General features: G+C 40.1%; 1 protein-coding gene across 1 annotated transcript; it reads left to right on the top strand.

The window, feature by feature from the left end:
* Nucleotides 1-4,501: 4,501 nt before the first annotated feature.
* TSPAN13 (tetraspanin 13) lies at nt 4,502-21,380 on the top strand. The gene is made up of 6 exons (XM_048304222.1): nt 4,502-4,639; nt 16,489-16,656; nt 17,707-17,787; nt 18,634-18,747; nt 19,080-19,190; nt 20,373-21,380. Exons 1-6 carry the CDS (start codon nt 4,577-4,579, stop codon nt 20,445-20,447), a joined length of 612 nt encoding a protein of 203 aa, XP_048160179.1. The 5' UTR covers nt 4,502-4,576; the 3' UTR covers nt 20,448-21,380.
* The last annotated feature ends 340 nt before the right edge of the window (nt 21,381-21,720 follow it).

The raw sequence follows: 21,720 nt of genomic DNA, 5'->3' as shown, positions 1-21,720 counted from the left end.
CTAGTTGTGGGTTGCTCTAGACACAGTACTTAAACGGCCTATTTTCCTGTCCTAATTTCCCTTTCTCTATCTACAATGCTCCACTTCACTAAAGAAATAAATAAAAATGCCAAACAGTTTTGTACATTTTTTCTTCTCTGCAGAGAAGACTCTCCGATCCATAGACAAGTTCATTTTGTATGCCAGACTTGCATCTCCACCGTGTCTGGCTCGTAATGATCAGTGACAAGAAACACCACCAACACCACCTTGTGTGTCAACCTGTAAGACAGCAAAGATCCACGCAACAGCTACACCTACTCATGCTATTCCTCACTGCCTGGTGCCAGAAAGGGCATCTTTAAGGTTGGGGATGGAGTGGCACAAGTGCAATAGCACTGCTGGGAACTGGTTTTGTTCCAGGAAGCAGGGAGAATTTCATGACTGTAAGCAAACATCACGGCACAGCCAATTCATTACTAACACGTCAGGGAATAACTGGGGTATGTCCACAGGACATTTGTGCTGAATTTGAGGAAAAAAAATCTCGATTGTTACAGCAGATAACATTTTAAGTGTATATTTAATTGACTCTGTGTGTTCAGGCATAGGTTACTGACAACTAAGGTGACGAACTGACAGGACTCAATAACTGAGGCAGTTCAGGTAACTGAGATGACTCAGATTTTCCTACCCAGTGACACAAGAAATGACTGGACATTGGAAACTCTACATCCATGGAGAAACGTGATTGAAGATAAACAGCATTTTACTTCACAGACTTTGTTGACAGATTCTATGGTTGTCACCAAACTTCAGACACACTTAAGTGGGACAGGAACATGCTTGTACCGGTTTGGCTTTAATGGTCAACTGCCATGGAAGGATAAGCACTTTATTTACTCCAAGTAAAGCCAGCTGAAACCCTGTCCTGTTGTGCGTATACACTATTCACCTCAAGACTAACACCTAAATAGGTCAACTGTACACAATAAATACTACTCCTGGAAACACCTGGCTATCTTTAACTCTATTTTCCCCCTCCCTGGTTTTGATGTGCATGAGAGACTTTACATAAATGAAGGGAAGAAAAATTACTTTACAAGACAAAGAGTGAAATGAAATACCTTAAGTGCTGTCAACAACGTATTGTAAACCTGGGAAAAATAAAGTGATAAAAATCAATTTCTGCAAACAATGTTTTACTCACAACATTTTAGACACCATAATAGTAGAGAATAACAAAAAAGGTCAACTGTCTTAATTTTAAGACAATACTATATATATTAGGAGAACTTTGTGCATACTTGAGCCTTCACTTTTCAAATTTGTGCTTCAGAAGTGACACAGACCTTTAGATTTCAGACACAGAAAACAGAAACCAGCAGTACCCATGTGGGGTCACAGCCTACAGAAACAGAAGAGATTTGCCTGTAAGCTGAGTTTTCATTTAGTCTGTTACACTAAAAGGCTTCATGCAGTTATCCTCTGGAAAACAATCCAGCTGATGGAGTTTACTGGGAAATGAAGAGTAAACTACTCAAACAGCTTCATTTTAAGCTTTTCAGACTAGTAAGAAGTGTGCCAGAATTGAGCCCCAGTAACTCCGTGCTTCCATTCCCCTCTGCCTTTGCAGAAGCTTTTTTTTGTACTGTCTCGTAAGTGCACGTCAGCAGCATTACAAGTGCCCAGTGTACTCTCCCCCCACGGCAGTTTCCCATGAAAGCAAAACTAATTCACACTGTAGCTCCTCCTGTCGCCAGCAATGCCATTGAAACACTCCACAGAAGGGCAGGAGAACAAAGACTGTGCAAAGAAGCGGAGAATAAGCACCAGAAAGACAAAAATGTGAGGAAAGAAAAGCAAAAGGCGTACTCTGCTCTCGGTTATGTCCGGCAGCTCTGGATCTGTGTAACAGATGGAAGTGCAGAATTTATCCCCTATAGAGACAAAGGCTCAGAAGATAAATACCCAGGATCCTCACTCGGACCAGCTACTTAAGAAATCTTTCAAAAAATTAAAGTATCACTATCTATGTTTTCCTTACAAAGAGGGACAGATTTCCCTCCAACTGCAGGAGAGTCTTTTCATAACTAGCAAGTTATAATTAACCAGTTAAAAGAATTGAGCCAGTTTAGTGCTGAAGCCTGATGAGAACTGGGAGACACACTCTTGACCACCACCAGAAATTACAGACGTCAGCACAGCTGACTGCTGTATCAGCAAAAGTGTCATTTTAAATCCAAACCATATTATTCCAAGTTTCTACTATAGCTTGTGAACAAAATTGGAAAGGGGATGGGGGAAGGACCCCTGCTACATTTCTCATAGATCTATTTAGTTAATTGGAGCCTTTGAGTGCTTACATCAGCTGAACTCTGCCCCAGAGTTTATGGTCAGGGCTGGGTATGAACCAAGTTGCATCAGACATGGCTAGATGCCTACCTGAACATGAAGCAGTGAACATGTAAAAGGTACTTCCCACCCACAACAGGCTATAGGAGCTGGGTCTTTTAGTAAGAAACACCAGCATTAATTAAGAAAGTGGAGGTACTGCTTTTAATAATTAATAGTGAAAGAGATCTTCTAAAAAGAAGGGCAGTGGATGATCATATTGAATAATTCAGCACTATAGCCAAAGCAACAACGGCACAGTAACTTTAGATGTTAGCATTTGCAACAAAATCCAACAAAAACATTTGATATGCTGACGGCTGCTTATGTTCAGGAAAGGGCATACATCCAAAATACACTTTCATATCAAGTGGACAATTTCTGAAACCGGTCTTTACAATAAAATTATAAACTGCTAGTAAAATTGCACTGAACCAAGTGACTTTATACTGGGTTTATGCTCTGCCAGAGCTGGGCCCAAAAGATCAGAACCATGGCTCAGAAAAGGCAGTAGCTCCCGTCAGTAAATCTGCATTCCCAATAGGCCAAATTAGCCACAACATTACGTCAGTTTAATTACCATGGAAAAAAATCTCAATAGATTTTTAACTCTTCCTGTCATTTCTCAAAACTCCAGCAGCAGGGATGTCAAGTTTAGAAACAAACAAACATAAAGCTTCAGCACATGTTGAGCATTCAGATTTAATTTGTGGTCACAAATATTGGAGAATTTTAATTTGTTGACTGTCTAGCAGCTGAAAGATAGAGATATACATCAGTAGAAAAGCAATGAGCTTTTGTTATTGCATGAGAAAAAAAAATGTGTATTATATTTAATTGGAGAAGTCTAGCAAAATACCAAAGAGCATGGAAAAAAGATGTTTAAAAAGAAAAGATCTGAGTGACAGACTAGGAAAGACAAAGCGTACTGCTGTTCAACGTCTCACTGCTGGCAAGGAATTCGCCTGCTGGGGCTTCCCTTAGCAGATGAAGGCCAGCCAAATTACAGAAAACAAAATGCTTTCGGAATTTCCTCCCTGAACTGTTTTGATGACAAGTTCCTATTAAGAATTGTCGTGAATTCATCAGAAAGTAGATGCAGCTTCCTTTGCTTACTAGAAACTGATCATCACAACTTCTCCAGCATCAAACCCTGATAAAATAAAACTACTGTGCCATGTACCCTTACAGACATCCCGAGGGAGGAACAAGTGTGTCCTTGTCTCTTTGTGAAGCCCAGCAAAAAAGATAAGAAACTACCTTGGACACTAATCCCACAACACATGTTCACACTGGAATAGCTGGCAGTTATTAGATCTGTTGTATTTATTATAAAGCATCATTCAGCAGACTGCAGCCCATGGGGACTGTGAAGACAGGATTTTGGATGGTTCTAGTGAACCAGGACACCATTCAAGCTAAATATGAACATTTAATAAAAACTAGGTACTGAATAGCAGGAAATTATCGATACAGGTGAAGGGTTTTGTAAAGTAAAATAATTGTAATTAAAAATATTTAACCCTCAAACTAAGGAAATATACAGATACGCAAGGAGGCACAGTAGAAATGCGATTTAGTAAAGAAAAAAAAAATGTTAAAAATAGAAGAGCGGCAGTGCTGAGTTGACGGCAGGACTTGATGGTCTCTTCCAACCTTGACGATTCTATGAAGCGCCGGTAAAACTACCAGCACTCCGAATACTTTCACGCTCTGTACAAGTAAATCCCTGGATGTTTCCTTGGGATTACACAGGCTACGGATTACAGGGATGCGCCGTCACCGGCGCAGCGCCGCTCGTGAGGGGAACAGAACGGTCTCACGGCGGGTCCCGGCGGGCGGGGGCGAGGCCCGGGTTCGTGTCGTCACAGCAGCAGGGAACGGGGAGCGGGGAAGGGAGCTCGTTTGTCACAAGAGCGGGGAACGGGGAATGGGGAACGGGGAATGGGGAACTGGGGCCGGGGAGCGGGACCCGCCCGCCCAGCGCGAGCGGCCGAACGCGGCCCGGCCCGGCGCCAACCGCCGGATAGCGGCTGCCGGCGCCGACGTCACCGCCCTCATTTGCATACATTTACCTTTGCGCCCCGCGGCGGCCAATCAGCGGGCGCCGCTCACCTGCTGCGGCCGCACCCGCGCGCGGCCGGGGGCGGGGCCGCGGCCTCCTGGCGGAGCGGCTGCCGCGCGGGGCGGCGGTGGCGGAGCGATGGCGTGCGGGGGCTTCGCCTGCTCCAAGAACTGCCTGTGCGCCCTCAACCTGCTCTACACGGTGCGTGCCCGCCGCGCTCGGCCCGGCCGCGGCCGCTTCCTCGCCCCGCTGGTCCCGCCGCCGGGTGGGGTGGGGAGGGGCGGTGGCGTGGTTCGCTGCGCTTCTCCTGGCGGGCTGTGGCTGCGGGCGTGGGGGAGGCTCCGCGGTGCGGCCGCCGGGCGGTCGCGGCTTCCGGCTCGGGAGGATGGGGTAGGAGCGGTGAGGAGGTGACAGCGCTTAGGCCGAGCTTTGTCACCGCGCGGACGTGGCTCCTCGGGATCAAAATCCAGGGCGGCCCGGGAGCGCTGCCCGCCCGGGGCGGCGGCGAGTGTCTCATCTCCTGGAAGGAGCGGCCCGAGGGCCTGGCCCGCTGGTGCCCTTTCTCTCCGTCTGGAAAGGGCGCTGCACCAACCCAGGCGTGAAGCGGTGAAGGGTTTGTTTTGTTATTTCTCAGCCAGGGATCAGCACCCAAATAAGTGCAGTTCAGTCAGTAACGAGGCCCCCAGCAACCGCCGGTGTTCCCTGGGATGGACCAGGGCGTTACAAAGTAGGGCTGCCTCGGGTGGTGGGAACGTACATGAGGGGGGAAAAAACGTAGGATGTTAAGCTGAAATAGATGACTTTGCTGGGGAGCTCCAGGCAGGTGCTTGATTTTGTTCCAGCATGTTGGAGGGCTTGTTTTCAACAGAGAACAATAAAATCTCCAATTGTGGTGCAGCTATGGGGGTTTTTCCTTGCTATCTATTTTTAAAGGGCATAGAAATAGCAAGAAGCGGGAGTAAGTGTAATGGCTTCCTTTCACAGCACATCTGGAGAGGTAGAATGTCCTCTAATGTTTCAAGTTAACAACTGTGCTTGGGAATGACTTTCAGCAGACTGAAATTGGGGTCAGCCAGTGCTTGTGGGCAGTTGTATCCGTGCTTTTCCGAAAGCACTGCCCGATCTCGGCTGAAGGCAAGACAGGAGAACGAGCAGGTCTAACGCTGTTCGTCAGAACAAACAGTTCCCGTAGCTGGCAGTTCCTGGACCTGCTGGTGCTCACCAGGATGGAGCACGAAGGGATGTGGAAGTGCCTGTGCTGAAGCCAGAGTTGATTGTTGTTATATTCTTTGGTGTACGAGATGACCCGCCCCCCTCTTCCCCCCACTTTCCTCAGAGCAGAAGAGAAACCTTTTTTACAGGAGAGGCTGTACTATTACTTGGTCTCCTTCCCTGGAGGAGCTTGAGGAGTGAAATATGTCCCTGAAAAAGTCTGGAGCATGCCTAGGCAGCCCAGCCTACCCACTGTCCTAGTCAGCCTGGATCTCTGTGATGCCTGGTGGTGTTGGGCTGCACCGAGCCAGAACAGAGGGGAGCAGATAGGCGTTGCCTCCTTTGGTGTCTGTAGTTGAAGGTAAGTTTAGTGTATGTAGAATGTCATGATGCAGCTAAGTTAGAATCATAAAATAGCTCAGGCTGAAAGGGACCCCAAAAGATCATCATGGCCAACTTTTCATGGGATTTTCCTGTCCCGGAAGGTGGGTTTTGGGTGCGTTATCCCATCCCAATTTCACTTTTCAGTTAATGCAATACTTCTTTTGTTATTTTTGCTATTATTCCTTGAGTGACAGAAGAGTGAGAGAAATCTGGATCTTTCTCAGATAATACGTGCACAGATCTTACTGTAATGTCACGTGGACTGCAGGTGTTTTTTTTTCTAAAGACTCCATCATTTATTTCTACAGCCAAATAGCCATATATTAACCAGGTGAAATGAGTCTGGTAGGTCTTTTGGGCATATCTGGCCTCAGCAAGGGTGGGCTGAACTTTTGGACTTTTGTAGTTCTGTCTGTGGTACCTGTACAGTGTACTTATGACCTTAATTTCTGCTCTGATGTCTCCTTGAGTAGAATTTACTTTGTGGGTGTCACTTGGTGTTCTGTCATTTGACCTATACAGAACATATGTTTTTGCTGAAGGGAAGGAATAACTTCTTTAAATGATAGTTACAAGAATATCCAATTGTCATTGCTAGTATTGTTTATTAATTATAGACAAGTTACAAGAATTAACGCTTTTAAATTCATAGTTGGAAAAATAACACTTAAGGTGCTTAGTTGGCCTGGTAGAGTTGATCTAGTAAAATGTGTGGGCTTCTCTGTTCCTTGGTTAGACAGAAACCTGAAATACAAGGGTTGTAGCAGCACAGTGAATGATGGACTTATTTTCTCCCAGCTGGAAAAAAAAATACAGAATACAATCAGAGCAATAACCTAATAATTATATTTTCAAAATAGTGTTGATTCACTAATAAGTGGTGAGAAGGGAGTAGTAGAGGTAAGAAGAGATAGGTAACGCTTCTTGGATGTTTTTGTAACCAGCATTGATGTGTCTATGTGACATACTTGGAATGAATTAACCCTGAGAACTCTATATTGGAGGTTTCAGTTTATATTCTGCCTTTCTTTAAAACACTCAAAGATAGAATATTATATTGGAGCTTAATTTTTTTTTTTTTAGTACTGCCTTCTTTTAGCTTTTTAGTAGTACACTAAGAAAAATATATCTCCTGGTAGTAATAAATCAGTTACTGGTTTAAGGCAAAAAACCAGATACCCAGTAACCTAATTGCTCACTTAATGTTCTTTTCAGATGTTACTTTGCTGATGACTTCTGGTTCTTTTCTGGACTAATGTCCTTAGGCCGTGATTCTGTTTTAAAATCTATTTTATATGAGTAATTCTGGCATCTATGCTGAGTCTTGCTGACTTCAGTATTGTTCATTATGGGTAGAGGAAGAGTAGAAAAAAAAAATTGAGACTATTGACTCTGGGTATGTAATGACGTATATTATCAGAATAAAGTCTTACATGGAAGAACTGAATACAAGGACCTTTAAAATACTAATTTTGGGTATCTGGCCTATTTATTTTTTATTTAGTCAGTCATATTTACATTTCCCATCAAATGGCAAACCCATACAAACTGTTTAAAGTGCCTGTCTGCAGAATTAATCAAAATTCAGGGATGTGTTTGTAACTTAAGCGTTCCTTCCAATGAATTCTTCAGTAATTGTGTTGAGGTGCAAACAGTCAATATCTTGGTTCAAATGTGATTTTCAGAGAGGAAAGGGAAGTTCCTAACTAGTGGTGAAAGGCTGAAGTGGTAGGTGAGCCACAAGATTAAATATTCAAATTATAAAAAATACTGACCGTTCATTTGGGTGGTGTGTGCTGTTTTTGTCACCCAAGCAGCTACTTAATTATTGCTGCAGCAGGAAACATGTAACGTTTATTGGCAGCATGTAAATAGCTCACGTTTGTTTTGATGAGCAGGCTTTGTTTTTCTTACACATAGAGCAGCCATTTGATTTCAAGTAAAACATAAAGTACCTTTTCCATTAGAAGTGTGTATTTTTTAATAGCACAAAGTTTATTCCATATAAAAGCATCCACATTAACTTGTAACACTAGAAAGTACCTTATCAAAATAATTTGCTTTTCATATTACTTTGTTCTCTGAACCTCTTTTTTTTGGTTGCCTATTAAGTGCCCTGGTTTTTGCATCCATTTTCAAAGCATTGTGTTCAAAAGAGTTTTTTGGGCCTGTTTTATTTTATTTTTCCTGTCACTGTTTCTTGTTCTCTGGGTGCTGTAGTTACTGAAAATGTATTTGTGCTTTATGCCCTTTTTTTCAAACTTGCTTTCCCTGTACTATGGAAATATGCAAAGATAAGTATAGAAATTCTCAGATTTGGACAATGTGTGCTAGGTGTCATAGAATGGTTTGGTTTGGAAGGGAACTTAAAAATCATGTAGGTCCAATCCCTCTGGCATGGACAGGGATACCTACCACTAGACCAGTTTGTTTAAAGCCTCCTCCAACCTAGCCTTGAAGGTTTTAAGAGGGTTTTTAATTCATAAGTTATTTTGTAATAATGTTTGTCTTAGTTTCAGAGTTCCTGATGAAGAGGAGTGACCATGTTGCATCTTCCATGCAAATCTGTCTGCTTCACCTTTTTGCTGCATGGGGGAAGATTGGTGTTAGGGGCAGGGTGAACATCTGGATTTTCCTAGGGAAAGGGAATGTATCTTCTGTGTTCTGTGATATTTCCTGACTGGCATAGTGCCTACCCAGAGCCAGGTACAAGCAGACTGGAGTTAGAGAAGCACAGTTCTTGCCTCAAGTGGCAATTTCTTTCACATTGATGAGTGAGCCTGTGATCTCTGAGTGCAACTTCATTTTGGTATGTCCTAAGTTTGGTTTCAGCTGTAAGATATAAATAACCTGCTGTTTGCCCTGTCTGACAGGCTCTGGTCAGCATTAAGCTGTGCAGCATGAAGAGTTTGCCCCAGCACCTGCCTGTGCTGTGCTGGTCTACCTCATTTGTCACACCTGGATGCTCAGCAAATGGGGCGGGTTGCCTTGCAGCCATTTCTGTTGTTCTCAAGGACATTTTGAAGATGGCAGTATAAGCTGGGCTATCTAGTCTTTATATGTAAATAAAACTGGTAAAACAGAAGCTCCCAGGTATTAGTCAAGGAAGGTAATGTTGGTCATGTCAGTCTTGTGGCTTTTTTGTTTTCGTTGGCATTTTGGGAAGGTTTCTATGCTCACGCTTGAGAACACAGAAGAGAACAGCAAAAGTACAGATAGGTATTTGAAGATGTTTTGCCAGGGCTTGGGAAGGCCCTCAGCTATACTGTGTGTCAGTTTATAGCCAAAGTGACAGCAGTTTGTGGTGGTGGGTCCGTAGACCAGCTGGGAGTGGGTTTTGGTTCTTCACTGTCTTGTGCAGAGTGCACAGTGGCATTTGGAGCTAAGAAGGCAGCTTGTCCTTAGGAAAAGAGCGGGAGAACAACACGGCACAGAGGAGGAGGGTGTATGGAACATGGTGTGTTTTGATACTGCTGATCTTTTCAGCCATCCTGGTGGTGCAGATGGGCACTTGAAAACCAGCACAATTACTGAGAACCCCTTTGAATGCCCTGTAGAAGCCTTGTAGCTTACATCATTAGTTGTGGGTTATTGTACTCTTGTTTTTGTGTTGAAGGAGATGCAATGTGTGGAAGAAGGATCTGTGGGCTCACCAGGTTTTGTGAAAACATTTCACAACCTCTTAAAAAACAATGAACAAACACACAAGTAAAAGTAAACATTTTAGAACATAATTGTTCCTGCTGCACAGCAGAAAGCTTCCATTTGCAAAGACCAGAGAGTAGTAGGAGTTAAATCTCACTGACATTGTAGTGTGTAAGTAGTTTGTTACATGGCCAATAACATGAATAACTCTTTACAAGGCCTGAAACAGAAAGAACAGGCTTTTGTGGTAAGAGGCAGGAATGCTGCCTTTCACGTAAATCGCTTGTTCCACATTCAAGGCTGTTCGATAATCAGACTACTGATCACTCTTCATTTAAGTAAGTCATGTAAGAGTGGAAGATTTTGCTTTGGAGGTACCCAGAGCTTTCCTTTGCTCTCCATAAAGCTGAAGTAGTACTGTAAGGGAATAAAGTTGCTTACAGGTTGAGTAGCTTACAGCTGTGATAGAAACCAATTTAGTTTCGTTTCAACTTGCTAAAGGTGCACCACTATGTACTGCCTGTTGTTTTAATGTAGTGCTTTTAAATGAATTACCAGGAATCAGAATTGTCTTCTAGACTCTCTATGGCTGTACAGAAATGGTTGGCCAAGTTGAAGGGGAGAGTGGTGGAAACCTCTACCTTCAGTATATATGCCACTTGACATTTAAATTTTAAAGCACCCTTAAAAGTAGTAGAATATGAACTTAAATGCAGAGAGAGAGGTTAGGGAGGATGTATTTCATCATTTGCGTAATCTCTCTGGTTTTAGTTCCTGTTCCATATCTACCCTGACAGCTCTTCTGTAAATATTTCCCATGCTGATACAAGTATAAATGCTATATAATCTCTTTACCTGGGAATGGTGAATCGGTAGTTCTTGAAATTTAAATTCTGAAATGTAGTTTTTACCAATTCCTGTTTGTACGGAGATGGTAAGGAAGCAGTGGGAATACCAACTTCTGCATATGACTTCCTTCCTAGTAAGCAGTCCAAGCTAGTTGAAATACCAAAAAGTTGCCAGTTAATCAAGACAGCAGATTTGCTGGTGGCCTGCTGTTGTAGGAAGGAGGAAGTGGTTTTAGCATTTGAACTGTTTCTCAGTGGCATTTTATAGAGAAATAGTTTGCCAGTATTTGTTTCTTTTTTGTAATGTAGACTATAAGCTTGCACATAAGTACAGAAGGGGTACTTGTGGAGAGAAATATGTTTTTTCCAGTACAGGAATGAGGGAAATGAGCAGCTGTGTGCACAAGAGAACTTGGATTTAAAGAAGAGAGCAAATTAAGAGATTTGTTAGAGAAACTGTTATTTTTGGAACATGTCTGAAATTCAGATGTGTGTATGTGTGTATAAAAAAAAGAGAAGGTGCCTAAACTGGTGTCTGATCTGTTCCACTGATCTTGAATTTAAATCTTACCTAAAATTGTCCGTATACAGATACTGACATTGGAGTAATGTTTCATCTACTGACAATGTGCTTGATTTTTTTTTTTTCCCATTACTTTTACTCCAAAGTAGAAATACCCTTATCTCATAGGGATAACCACTGATCTTCATTTAGGGTTTGTGCTACCTAAATGTTTGTTCTGGTAAAGTATTTACTTAATTTCAAAGTTATGAGTATATCTATTGAATTATGCTAAGCCTGTATTTGTGCATGTGCCTTTTAAGTAAGGTGGCTAGGGTTTGAATTGATGGAGAAGATAATATATAGTAAATGAAGATATTAAATACAAAATACTGTCACCCCTCCACATGTATACACCTTCCATGGCTTGGTATTGTTTTTCTGGTATTTGGACAGTGTGTGCTTGTAGCATCATTCTGTACACAAATAACTCCAGTTTGAGGTTATTATAGATTCTTTGCTCTTAATGCTTGTTGGCTTTTATGTGAACACGCCTTAAGTGAATGTGACCTTTTAAATCACTTCTGAGAACAAGACTTGTACTCGTGTTTTTTGAAGCCGTGTAAGTACTTCTGAAGAATCATTTATTGCTCTTTTATTGTGAGACTTTCTTACTGCTTATAAGTAGGTGCTTTGTTGATAGTTTAGAAACTGTGTAGTGAGCTAGATGGTGCAGAAAAGTCCTTGGTCAGTGCTAAATCCATCTCCTTTCTGCCTGGTAAAACTTTGATTTTTGGTGTGGAGAGAGTGGCATGGTGAAAGTGCTGGCTGTGGTGTGTGGCAGTGTTGGTTGGAAGGCATTTTTGGGGCTCATCAGTCCAGGCGCCTGCTCAGAGCAGGATTATGAATATCAGTGGCTTGCCATCTGTGGCTTAGTCTGTGGAGTCTTGTAAACTCCTGAGAACACAGATCATCACCTCTCTGAGTAAGGCACCAAACCACCTTACAGATGTGTATTCTAATGTCTGGTCTGAACCTTCCAAGCTGTTACTTGTGATACCCAGAAGAGTTCGCCTCCATGTTCATGTAATACGCCTTCAGCTTTAGTTACTATGTGATTATCCCTAGGCAGCCTCTTTGTCATACTAAACAAACCCAGATCCATCACCTCTTCTCAAACCTCTCATCCTCAAGGCTCCAGGCTGTTTTACCGACTCATTACCGGGTTCTCAAATTCCTTTTCCACTTGAAATAGAACACAGTATTTGAGCTTCAGTCTCACCAGCATTGTGTTTCCTCTGATTGCACTCCACTTGGCTTTCCCTGTTTGCAATGAGAGCTGACTCCTGGCTTGTATTCAACCTGATGAACAGTTTGATCTCCCTGTCTATCTCAGTAACGCTGTTGTTCAGCTGGTCCGATCCCAGGCTCCACAAACACCCAGGAGCACAGTTTTTCACTTTGCAAGGTTCCTAAGGTTGGCTTAGGCCTCAAGTTTATGAAGGTATATCTGAGTTAAATCTCTATTTGCAGAGTCAACCACTCTTCCTTGTTTGGTATCATCCACAAATTTTCTAGGGATTAATTTTGTGTTGTATTCAGGTTGTTGATGAAGATACTGTGTGATATTGGCTCCAGTATCAGCCTTTGTGGTGGTGCTTACCTTCTACCAGCTGGATGCTGAGCCATCAGTTACTGCCCTTCAAGTTCAGCAGTCCGGCCTGGGGCCATTCAGTCCCACAGGCCATTTCTCCAACCCTCCCATGGGAAACTGGATTAGCCCTAATCACTAAAAACTGGACTGTGATTTCAGATATATCTGGCAGATACATTAAGCAAATATTTGAAGTGTTATTAACCAAAGCTAGCTTTGTGTAAGTAAATTCATATAGGTAAAATGAAGTTTCACAGGTAATTCCGTCTTCCATGGATGATACTGTTTACTTTGGGAGACTTCTGCTGCTGTGAAATGTGGTCTCTCAGTAAAATAAAACGCGACATCCAGAAGCTGCGTAGAGAGTCCTTCTTCCTTTATTTAACGGAAATACATGGCCTTTTTGCATGTAGGTAAAGCTCGTATGTTTAGAATGTACGATACTCATTTGAAGTGGTTGGGGTCACTAATTTTGTTTCATTATACTATAAAGTCATAGCAGCTCCAGCTTTAGAAATACTGCATTTAAATCCTTTCATCTCAAAACACTGGAATAAGCACTGTTGAGCAGTCATTTCTGGTGGCTAAACAGTGCATAACACTATGAGCCTTGCATTCAGTTGTTTTACAGACTTGTAAAACCTCTTCTCAAAACAGCTTAAGTTATTTTTCCTTTTGTAGTCATGTGCTTTTACTTTAGTTTTTTGCATTATGGCACTAAAAAACTATATAGAGAGAGTATTCCTCTCATTCAGATAGTCTATGCCAAATCTGAGTATGAAGGAATAACCATAATTTCCTCTTTCTGTAAACATGTGGAGGAGACAGAAACTTAATACTAAATCAGTTTCTGGAATGGTTTATAAATCTATAGTCTCCATTCGAAACAGTGTCAATTTTCCACAATTTCAAGTGGCAAGATAGGAGTAGCCAGTATGATTTTGATCCAAGTGATGGATCTGCCTGACTGGATACAGCATTTTCACATAGTTTGTCAGCCAGAGCCCAGTAGCATGGATCTGTGGTCACACTGAATTTCCAGATGTTTTAAGGAACTGGACAATGGACAACTTGGTCAAGTGAAAGAAAATAGAGCCTTGGTATTATGGAGGTAACACTTGAAAATGAGATTGATGGCTCTAAAACTTGAATGTGATTGAATGTGAAACTGAACTATTTTGTGTTATTTCCTGAATGTCTGGAATTCACTAATGGGATTAAAATCCAGAGAAGCTTTTTTTTCCCCACTTGATTGAAAACCAGAGCTGTTCTAGATTCAACATGTGGCTGTTTCTACCAGAAAACAGGTACATCTGGTTTTTTGTGCCAGGGTGTCAGGACAGTTCTAGTGTCATGCAACTAATTTGATGCATATATAATCAGATTAATGTAAGATGAGATCAGTAATGGCAGCAAGAAGCAACTGGTACTCTGCGGCTCACAGACTGGGTGTTAGAGGCACAGAGTTTGTCTCTTGTTTTGATTTCAATATTTTAAGAACAAAACTAATTTCATCTAATGCTTTTGGACCTCTTATGAAATGAACAAAGAGCTGAACAAATACACATATTGGTATCTTGGAGGCAGATTGGTGAAAGTCAAGATTTGCCCTCAGACAGAAGAGTATTGGTGAAAAAATCATTAGGAGCAAAGTTTCATCTGCTCTTCTTTGTGAAATAAATTGAAATTTGGTGTTGCCTGTGAGATTTGTTTTTTAAAGACCTATGTAGTGACAGTGTGAGTTCAGTGCTTAGAAGCGGATGCAGAGCATGGGATATCAGACACCACTTTTTGATTGGAAATTGGGCTGTGGGGTTTCTTGTTACTTGCTTCTGATACTTACGTGGAAAAATAAATCTTTCCAGTGGAATGAGACTGTGAAATAAAGTGAGTGGACATAGATCAGAAAAGATAGGTCTTGCACTTAACTGTCTAATCTGATTAGCAAGGCTAATTTTTAATGCTTTAATTATTTTAAAGCATGGATTCAGAAAATTTGTCTGTGTTAGAGCCAAGGCATTTTGCTTTATTTTTTTATTCAGTCCTCTCTGTAATTTTGATTCATGACACCTTGGCCTGTTGTTTTGGTTTTAAATAAATGTGGTAATTTAGGCTTTTTGTTTAAGGGAAACAAAGACAAATGTGAAATCATCCTAAAACTCTGCTGGTATTGAACAATTCCTTTGAATTTTATATCTTTTTTTGTCTCTTTGTGTATTAAGAGAGACGTGTAGGTATGACAAATATCCTGCTTTTGTTCTTGCAGGCTCTTAAATTTCTTTTGTGGATTATTGGCTTTTGGTAAAAAGTTTTTTAAGATGTATTCCTGTGTGAACACAAAAAAAAATCCACCGGCTGTGTTTCGATCTTGATGAGCATCTCTAGTTGTTTTACTAGCTTTCTTGATGTTACCTTAGATTTCCATGTTTCAAAAGCAGCATTATGTAGGTTAGTCCTCTAAAATGTACTTAAATGGAAAAAGTATACACATGTATTTGGCATTAAAACCAACAAGAATGCCCAGCTGTAGGGTAAGTATACTGAAGTGGTAAGTTGGAAATTACTTTTTTTTTTTAATATGTCCTCCCTGCCTCTGGGTAAACAGTAAAATGTCATGAGAATGGGCCTTGTTTGAATGGAAACTGGTGAGCAAGTGTAAGTGCTTGCTCTACACCTGTTGTTAAATGAAGCCGAGTATTTGGACTAGACTAAGTGCTTACTGTTTTATGTCGTTGGTTTCAGGTTTTTTTTAAATAGCTATACAGCTGGGTATTTTTTGGTGAGATCAGAGTTTTGGAAAGTTAAAAATTGCATGTTGAATTGGTGTCATTTAACAGAGAATATAATGAGTGATATGTTGCACATAGGTCTGTTTGAAACCAGAGTCTTGGGCATCTTGTGCATTGGACATCTGGGTTGGTTTTGTCTGCTGCTTCCCTCCTGCTGGATTTCATTACAGATTTCTCTGCAGCTTTTCATGTTGGAATTTGTTTTTTCTTGGGGTCGTGTTTTCTTTGTATGGAAACAGGAAAGGCTGAAGCTTCCTGCCCATATAAACAATAAATCTCTGTGAACTAACTGGAACAGATTCTGCCTGCCTTCCCTGAATACCATGTTTAAAAGGAAGGAAACACCATAAGTGTTTTGGGTATTGAAATAGGATTGACTTAATAGTAGACCTATTTTCTTGAAGAAATATGCAGAGGAGAAAGGATGCCTTTATTGTTTTACTGCATAGTCCTTGAAATTCAGATCTGAAATGTATTTTTGTGTGACCGTGTTAAATGTTGCATTACATCATCAAGTATGTAGAAACTTTTCTTATTAATTAATACAGCTGATTCCAGTAAGTTTTGGCAAAGTGCCCTTTTTTACACATTCAGAGCTGTGCAGATGTATATTCTATTTTTTTAAATATACTGCCATAGTTTCACAAAACATCCGAAATTTTCGTCCTTATTCTACTCTGAATTAAAGCTGATGATTTTTAGCTTATTTGTCAATTACGTTATGGTCTACAGTTTAGTTTCTCTAGTCAGTCACAGATAGTACAACATGGCTTGACTTATAGGTAGACTGAGTTGTAACAGTGCCACATCGACAGTGTGGAAGAATATGTATGCCTTAAAACATCTGGAACTGAAATTACCTATACAATGATGTGGATGATTGGTTTGTTTAGGGTTGTGCTTCTTCTCTTTGCACCAGAAAGACAAATTGCACCTTTCTAAAAACAACTTTAATGTAAAAAAATTATCTGTGTGTGGGATATGCAGTCTAACTTTGTGTTTTCTTTTCCCTCCAGCTGGTGAGCCTGCTGCTGATCGGAATTGCAGCATGGGGAATTGGCTTCGGCCTCATTTCTAGTTTCAGAGTCGTTGGAGTGGTAATTGCAGTTGGAGTCTTCCTCTTCTTTATTGCCTTAGTTGGATTGATTGGTGCAGTGAAACATCATCAAGTATTGCTATTCTTCGTATCCTTCTGATGCATTGCATTGATTGCAGCTTTGTTGAAGCCATGTAAACAACCTGCTCTGTCAGCTGAGACTGCTGGGGGAAGTACTTCAGAAACAGAACTGAAATTCACAATCTTACTTTGGTCAAGTGCAGTCTAAATTAGACTTCCTTTCCATTTAACTTTGTTTCAGTTTCCTTTTTTTTCTCCATTGTTGTCTCCATTGCTCTGAAGATAGAAGTATTCACATCTCTTTTTAAAAATAAGACTATTTTAATTCTTTGAGAGCTTTTTATGGTGGCTCACTGTGTAACAGGTGCCTCTTATGTGTGCTCACCCCTACACGAAGCTAAAGTAGGTGAACTATTAATATTTAACTTTTTTGGTCAGTGGATAAGAGCTGACCTCCACTTTACAAACAGTTTAATTGTGTGAAGTGTCTGCCTCTGAACACAGCAGACAAATTTTGAAAGTACTCCCCAACTTTCAAAACATGATCTTTAGTATCAAAGTTTATTCTTTTTGTTTTATACCATTTTCAGATGCATTAGTCTGAAAGTGTGTGAGGCTGTGTTCCAAGAGCAACTCTTACCTTTTTTTATTTTTAATCTATGCTAGAGTTATTTTTTTGTAATTAATTACAAGACTATGTCGTTGAAAAAAGATAATCTGAATATGCAATACCCAGAAAAATATTTTTGTAACTACTTTATTTAAGTGAAGTATATTGAAATGACATGAGTCCCTAAAACTGGAGAAATTGGCTGGAGATTTTTCTCTGAAAGCTCCTTTTATTAACCTCTCTGCTCATGTTTTCTTGCTAGGCAAGAAATACCTAACCTGGAAATACCAGCTGTGTATAGTAGTAGCCAAAAAGAGATAATATATGGTGATTGGGTTTTGGGAACATTATTTAGGTCATCTTTTCCACAGTCAGTCAGAATTTGCTTCCATAGTTCTTTTGTTTTAAAGGACTTACTGTTATCCAGTGAAATAAGGAATACCATTAGGAGGCTATGTTATAAAAACAAAATTAATTTGAGAGTATATCCTTAACTATTGTTTCCAGTACATGATTATTCTTCTGCTAGTCTTTATTGTTCAGTTTTCTGTCTCATGTGCGTGTTTGGCACTAAATGAGGAACAGCAGGTAAGAAAAGTTTCCTGACTTCTCAGTTAATCTATAGCATAACACTATAAATATATATGTACATGGGCACGTGTATTTGTATATAGTCCTCCATAAAATGGGGAGAGCATATTTTAAGAAAATCAGCATTACCCTATTTATTAAAGACTAGGTTTTGGTCAGTGCTTGGCTTTGGTAGCTAGAAAGAAATACATTTGGGTCCTAAAATGACTTTCATATGTCTTTTTTTTTTTTAATTGATATGGTTTTGAGCTTCCTTTCTAGGTTTATGGTCACAGGTATAGCAGCACGATTTCTTGGCTCTATCTCGTGTTCAGCGATTTCAGATAAACTGATGAAATACACAGTAATCATGGTGTAAATTTGATAAAGTCACTGAATTGTTCTTGTGTGACTGGAGAGGTCATAACTACGTTAGGCATTTACATGTGAAAGTAAAACAATCTTCCACGTGGTATGGAGACGAATTCTTACTGCGTAAGAAGTGGGTAAGGCTGCAGTGACTGAACAATCAGCTTTTGCATATGAGCATGCTTTTTGTGTAAAGCCTGGGCAGTCCCAGCTAGATTAGTTGCATGTCCCATTACTAGGGGTCTTGTTGGGATTAGCAAAAACAAAGGAAGAAAATGAATTATACCCATGAATGTCCTGCTGTTAGGTGCTGTTCTTTCATTAGCTACACAGCCTGTTTGGACACTCCAGTCATTCTTTAATATATTTATATTCTCCCGTTGAGCATCAAGATTTGAAGGCTTTAGTTAGGGCATTATCAAGTTGATTTTGTATATTGGTTTGCAGTGTAAAACAGTTCAATTAATGTTATATGTATTTACTTATGGCTTCTAGAGTGAACTTCTAGAGGTGGGATGGAGTAACACCAACAGCGCAAGAACAGATATCGAGAGAAATCTGAATTGTTGTGGATTCAGAGTTTTTTATGCGAATGAAACCTGCGCCGCTGTAAGTTCTTCAAGCGTGAAAAACCATTACTTTTTCACACTGTTTGTTCAAAAATGTACAACTGTTTTCATAGTTACAGAAAGCGGCATTTTAACAAGTGTGTAATGTAGTTCTTACAGTGATACTAAGCTCTTCTCTTACTGGAAAGACAATCACAGGGCACCCTGCAAAGCTTGTGCTCCACTGTCATTTATATACTTGCTCTCTTTGGAGTCTTTTAAAATTGCTGGAGTTTTGTCCATGGGTAGCAGTCTCTTCTAGAGCAAGCTAGATGCTTTCAAACAACAAAGTGTCATCAGAAAATGGAAAGCAATTCTCTGTATCTGCTACAGGATTGTCTTAGAACTCTCCACTGTAGACCATGTGCACCGATAATGGAAGAATATTCTGGAATGGTGCTGAGATTTGTCGGAGGGATTGGGCTCTTCTTCAGTTTCACAGAGGTGAGTGGGTGGTTAGAAAGTTGAGTGCTTTTTCCCCACTTTTAAAGCTTTGTTTTATGAAACACAATTTTAGGGGGTTTCTTTCAGGAAACCTTAGTCCAATCTCAGGAGTCAAATAATTAATTAGGCCAAATTTTTCAAAGCTATGAGCTTGCTTAAGTCTGTCAGAGGGAAAGCTTTTCTTGCAACTTTGTTATTTAGACAACAAACCTCAGCATTAAAATGTGGTGCTGTAAAGTTTAAGCTTTTCAGAAAGTTAGCTGTTCAAGTGTACCATTCTCCAACAGTAATAAAAAGAGTGTTGTTGCTTTACCTTGGTCCCTCTTCTTCCCACCTATTCCCTACTCTAGCACACATAAGGTCTTTGAGGATTTTTTTTTTTTTTTGGTGCCACCTGTAGTGCAAATGTAGACTTGCATGAGGAGTAAACTGTATTTTAAACAGTAGGTTAAAATTAAAAAGGTCTTTTGACTCTTTGCTTTAGTACCATGATGATACATAACTTGTTTTATCGATTGGAGTATAAAAATCCTCAGAGCACGTCTTTTCTAAGCCCAGAGCAGGGCATGTGAAAATGTTCTTCCTGCTGCTTAGTGCAGTTTTTAGAAGGCTTGTCCATACGACAGCAACAAGAGAGATATGGCAACTTAAACAGAATCACTCTGACCTCAGCCATCTCTACTAAAAATGTGAAGGTGCTGGGATGTGGGAAGGTAGTTGGGGGGATGGCAATATTTGAAAAGGCGCAAGAATAGCCATATAGTTAAGTGGTAAAATGAAACAATTTGGAGGATTTTTTTATCATTATACTAAAAGCAGGTTTATAGGTAGTTATCATTTGGGAAGGGGGGAAGAATAATTTAACTTTCATTATAACAGTGGGAAATTTTTTATTGCATTGTGAATATGGGTTTGGATTTTTTTGTTTATAGTTTTGGCTTTTTTGTTTTGTTTTTCTCTCTGTTGCTAGGTATGATTTTTCTCTGAGAGAAGAGAGGGTGCATTGTTTTTTCTAATTAAGAAAGATGGAGTGTGGTTGTACAATTTTAGCAACAGTCAAATATCCTAAACTTGTATACTGGAAATTCATTGTCCTGATTTAATGTTTAAAACAAATTTTGTAAAACTAGAGGATGGGATGGAGACCCTCTGTTTAATAATGTCTTTGGTTTTTATTTTCAGATTCTGGGAGTCTGGCTGACTTACAGATACAGGAACCAAAAGGATCCCCGTGCAAATCCTAGTGCATTTATTTGATAAGTTTATAGAGGACTGAATCTTCTCTCTGCACCCTCTACTTAAAAATACTGATTCTCCATAGTTTGGTATTTCTCCATAACAGGTAGTCTACACGTTCCCAAAATAAAACTCAAGTTCTATAAGAAATGTGTAGTTTTCATATTTAATTTCCACTATTTTTCTTCTAAGAATCTCTATCTTAAAGTAGATGGGTGCATTCAGTAGCTGGGCAGAGTTGAACTGCTGGTTAAGACTTTGTTGATCTGATATGGTGAACTCTATACAGTGAGTTTTATACCACTACTGGGTTATCTGGTGTAAAAAAAACCCCAGAGGTATTTTCTGCTGTATTCATTGATTATAAAAATTCACATGAATTCTCATTAAGATGATAAAAATTTACGGTGGATGGTTGGGTATGGTTTACTTAGGTTTTAGGATGTACTCTAGTAAACTTTTTTGTCTCCCACTTTCCTGTTAAGGTAAAAGTAGAAGCTAAAGATGTTATTTTCTATAGTGCACATTAAGTGTATGTTAATGACTACTGTAGTTCTTCACCCCTCCTCTTCCCTGTTTGTTTTGGTTTTCTGGTAGCTTTAGCATTTTATTGAGAATAAAAACAATGTTAATGGATATTGTCATTATGAGAACAATGAGTGAAGAAAGTCAGGAGAATGTAATCTGCAGCTGATTAACTTGAAACTTTTTTTCCTTGACAAGTGAATGAAGTTTGGTATTTGCACAATCATTGTCTGTCATCTCTGATGTAAGAAACTTGATGTCTGGAAAGTTGCTGTACAGCTTTTTTTAGATGGTGTAAAGTCATTGTTGTAATAACTCAGCAGTGTATATTTCTCTGTCATCCAGATAACAGTCTTGATTTCATGAGAGATTGAATGACATGTAAAAAAAAGAAAGAAAAACAGCAACAAAATAAAATGGTTTCCAGTAGTTTGTTTTCTGAAAACAAAGAATTCGATTTAAAATTCAAGTTACCCATGTAGCAAGTACTGTCTGAGCTGAAGGAAAGCATGGTCCCTCTTGCTGCCTGTAACAGAAGTGGTGCCTCAGCTGAAACAGCAGACATCTGAACACCCAAGGTGCACAATGTTCCATTTGTTTCTGATCACACTGAATTGCAGATCTGCACTACACATTTTCTTCATTCATTCTTCACTCAGTTGCTGCTGCTGGCAGGGTAGGTAGTTGCTGTAGCCTGAAAGACAGCTCTACAGGAAGAAAAGGGGAAGAGATTAAGGCCCTCTGCCAAGGAATACAGCACCTGAGCAAG

The sequence above is a fragment of the Corvus hawaiiensis genome, chromosome 1 (genome assembly GCF_020740725.1).
Source record: "Corvus hawaiiensis isolate bCorHaw1 chromosome 1, bCorHaw1.pri.cur, whole genome shotgun sequence".
In the NCBI taxonomy this organism is placed as follows: domain Eukaryota; kingdom Metazoa; phylum Chordata; class Aves; order Passeriformes; family Corvidae; genus Corvus; species Corvus hawaiiensis.
The sequence above is the reverse complement of the archived record's forward strand: the minus strand, read 5'-3'. Positions and strand labels throughout refer to the sequence as shown.

Coding starts and splice junctions, on each gene's coding strand:
- TSPAN13 (XM_048304222.1), top strand. CDS start 4,577: ATGGCGTGCGGGGGCTTCGCCTGCTCCAAGAACTGCCTGTGCGCCCTC. Junction 4,640..16,488: donor CCCTCAACCTGCTCTACACG/GTGCGTGCCCGC, acceptor TTTTCCCTCCAG/CTGGTGAGCCTGCTGCTGAT. Junction 19,191..20,372: donor TCTTCTTCAGTTTCACAGAG/GTGAGTGGGTGG, acceptor TTTTATTTTCAG/ATTCTGGGAGTCTGGCTGAC.